The 10,616-nt window shown below is 48.0% G+C and overlaps 3 protein-coding genes across 3 annotated transcripts; 2 read left to right on the top strand and 1 right to left on the bottom strand.

Moving 5' to 3' along the window:
• Positions 1–2,471: 2,471 nt before the first annotated feature.
• On the bottom strand, positions 2,472–4,444 carry BJ212DRAFT_95301 (uncharacterized protein). The gene is made up of 5 exons (XM_041344435.1): positions 4,212–4,444; positions 3,524–4,160; positions 3,130–3,475; positions 2,685–3,076; positions 2,472–2,630 (listed from the first exon to the last, which is right to left on the bottom strand). The coding sequence occupies exons 1-5, from the start codon at positions 4,372–4,374 to the stop codon at positions 2,576–2,578; spliced, it is 1,593 nt and encodes a 530-aa protein (XP_041194368.1). The 5' UTR covers positions 4,375–4,444; the 3' UTR covers positions 2,472–2,575.
• A 3,015-nt stretch (positions 4,445–7,459) lies between these two features.
• Positions 7,460–8,268, top strand: BJ212DRAFT_1345904 (uncharacterized protein). Its single transcript, XM_041335326.1, has 5 exons — positions 7,460–7,568; positions 7,615–7,761; positions 7,810–7,820; positions 7,889–7,903; positions 7,954–8,268. Exons 1-5 carry the CDS (start codon positions 7,487–7,489, stop codon positions 8,047–8,049), a joined length of 351 nt encoding a protein of 116 aa, XP_041194367.1. The 5' UTR covers positions 7,460–7,486; the 3' UTR covers positions 8,050–8,268.
• A 252-nt stretch (positions 8,269–8,520) lies between these two features.
• BJ212DRAFT_95238 (uncharacterized protein) lies at positions 8,521–10,386 on the top strand. The gene is made up of 6 exons (XM_041344432.1): positions 8,521–8,826; positions 8,894–8,947; positions 9,005–9,278; positions 9,340–9,512; positions 9,571–9,715; positions 9,788–10,386. Exons 1-6 carry the CDS (start codon positions 8,665–8,667, stop codon positions 10,240–10,242), a joined length of 1,263 nt encoding a protein of 420 aa, XP_041194366.1. The 5' UTR covers positions 8,521–8,664; the 3' UTR covers positions 10,243–10,386.
• Positions 10,387–10,616: the final 230 nt, after the last annotated feature.

Below are 10,616 nucleotides of genomic sequence, written 5' to 3'. Positions count from 1 at the left end.
GACATATTTACGACCGGCATGTCTGGGAGTTTACACGTTTCGCTTAACGCATACGCACTTCACTTCACACCTTATCTATTCCATATATCCGAGCGCAAGGCCCGGAGTAACAGTGACAGTGAGGTCGTTTATGTGCCTGCTATTGTTGACGAGAGGGGGGACAACGAATTCACCAACATGTGAGCAAGTCGTGATCTACTTTGAAGGTGGGATTTGTCATTGGTATTGACGTTTCAGAATCTGTACCACAATGGTTTCGTACCGTTTGAGTTTCGGAAAAATGGTATCTCGGCCTGTTTGGTATTTGGCAATTACTGATGCGATTTTTCATGACGGCAGCTAATGACGTGCTTCTGAAGTTCTGAGCTTCCATGTGCCAAAATCTTGATTATATGCGAGCCTCGGATAAGCTATGTAGGCTGCCACTGTCCCGATAGCACTGCAAAACCTGTGGTTACAGCCATGCTCATCAACATGCGCAATCCACAGATTTCACAACGTCAGACTGCCAGCAGCTGTGACGGCCTTGTCATGTCATGATCCGCGCGAGGAGGGAAATGAGGCATCTCGGAGCTCTTAATGGGGACGGAGACTCGGTGCCACATTGACGACCACACAAGCACGAACACGACGTTCGGGAGGGACACCCGCACACCGAAGACCTCCCTGAACTCCTATCCACGCGAAGAGGAACGTGAAGCGTCTCGGAGTTCTCAATGGAGAAACAAAGACATTCGGGAACATTCGGGACACCCACCACTGACACTGAAGGCTCCCCTCGTTCACGCGGAGAGGGAAACGATAATGAAGTGTCTTGGCCCTGGAGGCCTTTAAGGAGAATCGGCAGCGTCACTATGCATCTCGGAAAATACGGAACGTACTACGATGCATTGAATGGCGAGGCTTCTACAATGCGCCACTTCGCGGGAAGCCTCTAAGACACGTTCGATGGTATGAAGCCTTTCTTGGTCCTGACCTTGTTCCCTCCACGTCCGTTGTTGGGACGACGAACACTGCATACATCTGTGGTACCGCACCTGTGATTCTGAGCGAGTTCTCAATTGCAATGTGTGATATCATGATCATCATGAGTAATTTTCGAAAATCACTTTGTGGTGATTATCATTGAAATCATGCGCGTGCGAGCGTACCGATCGGGTGTTCTATCTGGTCCTACATGGGGGAGACTGTGCTAATTTACTAGCTATTCACTGGTCCATGTTGCCTTAGCCCTCATTTTTTTACACTTCTCCGAGCACTTTTATAGTGTCGGAGCCGACGGTAGGGGGGGTGCAATGTTAACATTAATACCACTCAAAATGACGAATGTCAAAACACCACCAGCATGTGCACGCGCCACACCAACCCGAAATTTTCAGATGAAAACACATGCTCGTGGAGCCAGAGTTCAAAGTATTCAGGGTTAAGTGCCAGAGGCCTGAATCGGGCATACAATGCCGAAACCTAGTAGCACAACTCAAACCGGGCACGTACTAGTACTGGTACTACCGAATTCGAAAGCCTGTGCAGCGTGTACCAGATCAATCGGGCTCATTGCGGTGCCATGGGGTGGGACGAGGCGATACGGTCCCCCCTGGGCCTTATCTACCCCAAACTTTTGTTTTTACCGGTGGGCGTAGGCTTTGATCGATCAGGACTTGGAATCTAGGCGTATGTCGAGTGTTGTTATGCTCCAGGCCCTATATGTAATCGACTGAGTCGAGCCTGAGCGGCTACAGCCATCACGATTAACGTCGGTACCACCCGTCCTCCCTTCCAAAAGGGCTTTTAATGTAAGTGGGTTGGTTGGTTGGTATCCTCATATACACGTATACGTAGATCCCGAATTCTGGGTATGGGTACACCGGGGTGATGGATTTCCAGTCTGCGCATTCGATATACGTTTATGAAATGACTCAGTCGTGTCACGTCATGTTTTTTTTTCGATTTTTGATTCATGATGTCGATGGAAACGTGCGACGGTTACGAGATAAGTATAAACTAGGACTACGGAGAGTTATGGGGCGGTCCTGGACGGTCCGGCCGTATCATAGCTATCGTTCAATATTAATGTTCATGCGGGGTTCTTTGGGAATGGGCACTGCGCACGGAAGAGGCAGTCGAATAACTCGTGCAAGACAAGGCGTAGAACGCAGCACCCTGAGAAGACGTCCAGAAGGCAAGCATGAATGTAGTATGTATGCGCCGCGCGCAGTACTTGCTTCCAGCACCCCATGCGCAGCACCAGCACCACACTCGTGGAGCCAGCAGCCTGAAATGAAGAGACTTCCATCAGATCTTACTGTACATCTGGGTGCGTGGTCTTATCATGCATGCCCAGAATACGACACCATGTCAATAAAATGACTGGGTAGAACTGAATCGGGGATCCAGAAGACAGCGATCGCCGGCCGGCTGCAATTTTAAAAAGCGATAAGGACAAGACAGGAATGGCTTGGGGATGGCGTCGACATCAATGCAGATGGCGATTATGAATGAAATACAGTAATTTTTCATGTGATTATGATTATGAGTTTGATCGTGCAATCCAGAATCCAGGTCCCAGATAGATAGATCAACGTCGTCTAGTTCTGGTAGTCTGGAATTTAGACGTCTCGCGACGCAACCGCCTGCCCAGGTTAGTATGATTGGATAGATAGCGCGTGCAGCGTAAGACACCGTACCTGCTAGCTCTTTCTTTTTCGATTTCTCGCCTCTCTACCTCCTCTGCTGTGAGCACCTCGAACCGTGTTCGGAATTCTTCGGCTTCTGTCCATTCGCGCCAGACGCTTTGGAGGACTTTGGGGCCTTTGGTGCGGCCCCAACCCATGCCTAGCCCTGTTTTGTCTTTTAGGCCTTCGGCTTCCTTGTCTCCGCCGATGACGCCCCATTCGATAGCGTCCTTCTTGTGCTTTATGAGCTCTTCGTGGATCGCGTGAGCTATGAGCGGCAGCGCCTCTCCTGATAACCCTAGCTCAGTACAGAGCTGTAACGCAAATGCTTCAGGTGTCAGAGGCGAAAGCAAATCCCACTCTATATGGTCGAGTAAATGATGCGTCGCTATCTGCACGTCGATCTGTAATCGTCAATGAAGCAACTAATCCATTATCATCACTAGGAAGAACACACGCTTAAGATAACACGACACTCGGGAACCTCCTCGCCCGCTTCAGCCGCAACATGGGGATCCAAGCTCGAGTCGATTGCATGGTCTGCGCCTATATCCATGGAAGCAACGCCTTCGTGGTCTTCAATCTGTGCACGGATTTGGTTTGCGACTGTTTCTACCCATGGGACGGTGGGGAGATCGAGGTCTGCGCAGAATACTTTAGCGAATGATTCGGGTTTGATGAGAGTCTCGTTCAAGTTCCAGACGAAGCAGTCGCGTATTCGGAGGGTGTCTGTTTCGAATTCGACACGGATAGGGACTAGAGAGGCGCGTGTTTGTGCTTGTGCTTCAAGCATGTCGGGTGCACTGTGTACGTTGTTATTTGTTAGACACGATAGTGGTAGATGTACGCACGGATATTCATGTGCGGTTGGAGCGACAGGTTTTCCTTTGATGAACCGACTTGGAGGGATCATACCTAGGTAACTCTGATCCAACTCTCCCTTGTCGTTCTGCATCGGTGTAGAGCGTCGTTGTTGTGGCTGAGGGGTGGACATCCCACTACCTGAGTGAAAAACCGACATGCCAGTTCCCATTCTCCGCGTTCTCAAAGTCGTTCTCATGCCTCCACTAGCGACAAAATCAGAGTCATCGGATTCGATGGCACCAGCATCTGGGAACTCGTCTCCCGAGCCTGGTTCTGCGTAGTTGATCATGCCTCCACGGCGGGTAGAGGCTCTTGTGTTTCCGGCTGCTGCAGAGGGCTGGGTAAGTACGGGCTGTACAAGGAGGGTTGTTCCTGTGCGTAGGCGGGAAGCATATGTAGAATGGAGAGCTTGGGAGGCGACGGGGAGTGGATGGCGGGGTGGGTTTGGGGGGAGGGGAGGTGCAACTTGTACGGGTGCGACTGGTTGAGGAGGCGGTTGATATACTGGAGCAGCGACGATCTGTTGTGGAACTGGTTGTGCGATAGTCTTTGCAGTGCGATGACGAGCACGGGTAGCTTTGTTCGGATTTGTTGTTGACCAAGTGTGAACATTTTTAAGGTAGGCTAATACGAGTTTGTTTAGTGAGTTTGGATGGATGAGTTAATGAAATGAACCTTTGGATGTTGATTGTTGGGGTGCGGGTGATACGTAGTGCTGAAACTGGTTTGTAGGATTATTGGCTGCATTTGAGAGCTGAGTTATAGTTTGTCGCAACTGTAAATCTGTTAGGTTCGTCATGTTCGTTGGGTAGCTCGTCGAGGAGGATGCGTCGGTCATCTTAGCAGCTGCCCGAATCTTCAAGTAATGGCTTGTTGAGCAACCTACAGAAAGTTTCAGCCGTGTTACATAATCACGAACAGTGATGTCATTTCAAACTCTTTCGACGATATCCTAGCGCGAGTACCCTCACCATTTTAGATGACTATGCGTTCTTCTCACCGTGACGAGCGACCATTGGGCCGGAGACAAACGACGAGTTGAAGCGGCATGCAAAAGCCATTCTTCGGGAAATGGTATCTACAATAACTTCCTCGGTTGACTACGGAGTCAGCACATATGATCTATTGGACGCAATGATGGAGGGCTTAGAGAAAGCTGGTTTGTCAAGCGGTGTACGCTACGCAGCGGCTGCCATCACAGCGGCCTATCAAAAGGGAGAAGCGTCTAACTCCTCTCCCTCCGAGTTAGTTAATCAGGTTGGCCCATGATTGGTTCTTGTTCTTCCTCTGCCCTTGTATGTCATCTGCGTTATTTACGAGCTGCTGCTCATGGTAGGAAAGTCAGGAAGTTCTTCAGACCCGACCACGGAGATCGCCACTCCCAACCTCCGTGTTTCTAAAGTCGTTGCTGACACTGCCTGCGGCGTCACGGGCTTCTAAATCTGCAGTGTCTCACTTTGTTTTTATATCAGATGTTCATAAAAAGACCATCTAGATCAGCAAACGAGAAGGCGACAGGTGTACAGCCACCGGAGCTTTGGATACACTCAACGCACCACACCCCCTGGTACTCGTGAACCATTCCTCCGTGCTACCCACGTCCTCCGAAGATCCGTTGTTCACGATCCTGAAGGTAATTTATGTTCTTCAGCTGTCAAGTTGCTGCGCCCGTCCGGCTGATTGTTCTGCAGGGCATCGCGGGAACAATCGTCATCATAAACCACTATACTAAACTCCCTTCAAGCATTAATATAGATGACGTGGCTGGTATCATCGATGACCCGGAGAATGGAATTTTACTTGAGGTAGTACTGCGCACTTACTTTGACAGCTACGCGTGGTGCCTACACCCCACAGTACGGTTGGTTTTTGTCATGAAATTCCAGATACTTATGCCTTTGAAAGTCTTGCACAAATATACAGTGCACTGGTTCCGTCCTATCCCTATTGGTTTGGAAAAGTTTCACAGAAGTCCAATTCCAGGTTCACTCTCAAACTGGCATTCAGCCTCCCAACCCCCTTGGGGCGGATGCATCATAGACCTTATCTATGACTTCTGCGATTCCTCAGAGGTGTGTGCAGAAGTCATAGATAAGGTCTATGATGCGTGAACACACCTTCGACATTCACTTATAGGTGCTTTTGTCGGACGTTCATCTTACATAACAGATCTTAACCAAATGGTTACCACAACAGAATCAAAATCTGTTGCTCTTGGCTGGCGGCGGTTCGAAACCTACACCCAACATGTTGTTTTTTTTCCTATCAGAACACGCCTCGAAGGTTCCTTCATGGACGGTTCCTCGTAGGGTCATCTCCAATGGTGTTAGCCAAGTGGTTACCAGAGTCAAAATCTCTTTCTCTTGGATTGCGCAGGTTCGAAACCTGCCGATGAGAAGGTGTTTTGCTATCGGAACATACCTTGACATTGACTCATGGATGGTTTCCTCAGAGGTCCATTGTAACTGGTCTTAGCTATGTCGATACCACAAGAGAGTCGAAATCTGTTGGACTACGCAAGCTCGAGACCTGCTGACGACAAGTTTTGTTTCTATCGGAAACCACCTTGACATTGACTCATGGATGGTTTCGTCCGAGGTTCATCTTAACTGGTCCTGGTCAAGCGGTGACCACAACAGAATCAAAATCTGTTCCTCGGGCATTGCGCAGGTTTGAAACCGGCTCACCACAAGTTTTTCTCTCTCGGAAACCACCTTGACATTGACTCATGGACGGTTTCGTCGGGGGTTCATCTTAACTGGCGGATTGCGTAGGTTTGAAACCTGCTGACGACAAGTTTTTTTTCTATCGGAAGACACGTTAACATTGACCCATGGACGATTCCATCACAGGTTTATTCTAACTGGTCTTAGACAAGTGGTGATCATAGCAGAATCAAAATCTGTTTCTCGTGGACTGTGCAGGTTCGAAACCTGGTAACCACAGGTTGTTTTTTCCTATCAAAACACGCCTTGAAGATTTGCTCATAAACGGTTTCCTCCGAGGATCATCTCAACTTCGTCTTGGTCAAAGTGGTTACGCCAACAGAATCTAAATCTGTCTCTTAGACTGTGCCAGGGGAGGTTCGAAACCTACCGACGTCCACGTTTTTTTATCGGAACATGGCGGCGGCCTTGAAGATCTACTCATGGATGGTTTCCTCGGAGGTCCATCTTAACTGGTCTTAGCCAGGTGATTACACAACAGAATCAAAATCTGTCGAACCTGCCGACGACCAGGTTTTTTCCCTATCAAACATGCCTTCATGATCCACTCATAGACAGTTCCTTGAAGTTCATCTTCAATGGTGTTTGCCAAACGGTTACCAGACTCGAAATCTGTTTCTCTTAGGTCGCGCAGTTCGAAACCTACCCCACGATGTGCTTTTTTCCTATCGGAACACACCTTGACATTCACCCATGGATGGTTTCCTCAGACGTTTATCTAACTGGTCTTAGCCATGTAGTTACCATAACAGAATCAAAATCTGTTGCTCTTGGATTGTGCAGGTTCGAAACTTGTTGACGAGGTTTTTTCTATTGGAACATACCTTGACATCGACTCGTGGACGGTTTCCTCAGAGGTCCATCTAACTGGCCTTTGCCATGTGGTTACTACGACAGAGTCAAAATCTGTTTCTCTTGGAGTTCGTTCGAAACCTGCTGACAACATTTTTGCGGTGTATAGATCATCGACCTTAACTAGGCTCAGTCATTGCGCCAAAACCTCCTTTTTATGTGATAGGTTCATGAAAAAGAATCCACCTTCACTCAGAAAAGATATATCTCCGTGCTGCGCACGTGACAACCCAGATTCTCGACAGACTGTTCCCCGAATCTCCAAGCTTAAGCATAATTGCTCCTACGCCATGTTACATAATCATGAACGAATGATGTCATTTGAACTACTATAAAGCCATCGACAATTTGATTCCACTTCACTATACCATCATGTCCTCTCCCCCCAAAGACAATACCAGTCCTCCTTCAAAGGTCGTTGAACCAACCAAGGTCAACACCGCACCACAACAAGGTACTATTTTCATTCGATCAACCTCGCGTAGACCTAATAAACATAGCTTCCACTTCGCCTGGTGACGGGGCTCGTATTCCCGCGGACCAAATTCGCAATCCCTCCGAGGTCGATCGCAATGACCCCAATATAAACGTGGTAGAGATCCCTGCAGAGAAAAAACAGTCCCCTTCCTTCAAAGAACAAGTATTTGGTGAGTGTCTCTGATACAATTCGGGCATACGAACTGACACGCCGGTAGGTTATGCCAAGGTATAATACTGCGATCCCCATCGCTTGTCACTCATTACTCATTAATTACCTTGCCCACTTGCACTCAGGTCATCCGCGGAACGGTCAGTCACTTGCTCGTCTTCCATTGTTCTCTTTATTTATCTGTCTACAGGCTCTTGGTAAATCAGACGTCAAGGAGCACGGGGAACAAGTGTTGCGAGGTGAAGAAACCATTCCAACAAAACGCCGAGGCTCGACTTCGGATTGATATGTATCTCGGTCGTGTCGCTTAGTTTCCTTGTACTCTATCCGTCACCGTGCACACGCCGTATTGTATAGTAGGACATTCAATGTAATATATTTATCGATGAGGATTTATCTTCCCACCGAACCAGTAATATACGAGATCTCCCGAATGTTCAAACGTTCAAACTCCACGCTCAACTGCTTCAGGGATACCTTGAAATAGGTGGTCCCTTTGATTATTACAGGTGAGAGAATAAAATTGGCAATTTGAGCAGGAAGGGTCGTCCATGACGACTGCAAGGTGATATTGGTGCGTGTGACCCATTTAATTCCGACGCATTTTCTTGAAAATAAGACAAAAACTGGATCCCGGAGAGTACGAATCTTCTTCAAAAGTCACAAAGAGTGGTCTTGATTATGGCAGCTCGGGGCATTTATAAGCAATACGTCGAAGCCTTGTGGCGCTGTCACAAAGGTTAATTCAATTCCAATTTCTAAACTTGACCTGGATACCCCCTTTCAATCGCAATACAGATAGTTCAGTATCGCCGACTCAGCATTTCTTCAGCAGTAGACGGAAACCCACGGAAGCGACGCTTAAAAGCTTCGAGCTTTAATTAGCCTGCTCTCGCTTGAAATGTTAAACCTCGCTTGGACAACTACCATCATGATGTTCTCCACGCCCGATAAAACATCTACTTCACCTATCTTCGATGAAAAACACATCGAAGAGTCGTCTCCATCTCCCAAAATACATGCAAACAACCCAGTCGTCTCTAGCGCTGAGTTTGTCCTCGAAGTAAGTTTTCATGACACTAGTACTAGTCCGAGTGAAACCCATTTCAATCGACAATAATCGCCACCAGCAAACAAACATCGTCAAAATCAATGATGACGGTGTCAAAAAATCCACACAATACGTCAGTTCAAACTCTGATATAATTCGAGAGCATCGCGTATCTGACCGATCCGCGCAGATTTTACAAAAAGTGGCTTCCGAGTCCTATACTCCGCGCACATGGCGCACGCACCCCTTGCATATATGTCCGCCGGAGCCGTATGACCCCGATGATGTACTCACGGGTGCATGTCTGAACTGGATATTCCTCATCTCTTCTTTGAATTTCAGTTTTTGGTCGGAAAAGGAAGGTCAGCCGGATCGTTACGGCGTCGAATGGCGGACTAGTTGGGGTAGCGAGACGATGACGGTTCACACTGGATACTGGAGCTTAGTCGCGGCTCTGAATCGAGGTGGGCAAATGCATCATCATCTTTTTTTATAGAGTCTGAATCTGGACCCAATGATCGTCAGCGTTAGAGGAGGGTATACCCATCATCGACCCTAGATTTTATTCCTCCCAGACACTGTGTCCAGACTCGCTGATCGCGCATGTGTTCCGCGCTGCACCTCAATCTGCCGAATCAATGCCCCTGTTCAATGAACGTCTAGCGATCATGCGCGAAGTCGGTGCTATACTCTGTAACGTAATCTTTTCCCCATGCGCACATATGCATACTGGTTTATGGGTACATTGCTTTATAGGATCATTTTGGAGGATCATACCTAGGGTTTCTAGAAGCCTTTCAGAGAAGACATGAGAATCAGGGCACGGCACTCGACCTCGTCCAATTCGTCACAGACTCATTCCCAAGTTTTAGAGATGAACGAATGTTCAACGGACGACGAGGCAAGTCAATATTAATCATGACACCCAACCTGCATCTATCAATTCCACAAGACTAACGTCTATGCTCACTAGTATATTTCTGGAAACGGCCCCAAATCCTAGTAGCAGAAACCTGGGCAGCTTTCTACCCCGAAAACCCCTATACCCCACACCCCATTTTCCCCGGCCTCAGCGGAGCACAAATAAGCGCTCTTACGATGTTCGCGGATTACCGCGTCCCCCAGATCCTACACCACCTGCGGATCCTCGCCTATCCCTCATCGCTCGAACACAAACTGCGCACCGGCACGTACCTAGAAGCTGGATCGAGAGAAGAGATGAGCTTGCGCGCGGCGAGCATCGTCGCTGTTGAACGTATCAGGAGTGAGATGATAAGTTGTGGATCGGATTGGGAAGCGAGCTGTGTGTTGATTGATTTTTATCTTTGGGATCTGGCCAAAAAAGTGCAAAGGGGGGAAGAGTGCGCTGAGGGGATTGAGACGGATGAGGTTTTACCAGCGCATAGGACGAGGAGTATTTGGTATTAAGTTTTTTGGGTTCATTGCAATTGATAGATCTAGACTTGGCTTTATTCGTTTTGTCGCTATACTAGTAGCGATAGGATTTAAAATTTACTTGCATTTCTGTAAGCACACTGGCTTACTAGAGTTCACATAAATACTGTCCGCGACACTGAAATATAAGCTTTCAGTATCACTGTTAAGCGGACGACAGTCTCGACTAAGTCACGATTTCAAATGTAGACAGGCGCAATGACAATGGGTTGACGGTTGCGCCGAAGGTCCCCGTCAGCTCGCTTCCTACGATCGCGGCGGTCTTCTTGATGTCATGTCATTCGAAGTTCCGGAAGTTTCGGTCTATGGAATGATTTCGGATGAACTCAAGTATGCGGTTTCTAAGA

Source organism: Suillus subaureus (assembly GCF_016647635.1).
Source record: "Suillus subaureus strain MN1 chromosome Unknown BJ212scaffold_11, whole genome shotgun sequence".
Classification (NCBI taxonomy): Eukaryota; Fungi; Basidiomycota; class Agaricomycetes; order Boletales; family Suillaceae; genus Suillus; species Suillus subaureus.
Note: the sequence above shows the minus strand (reverse complement) of the source record. Positions and strands in the feature narration are given on the sequence as shown.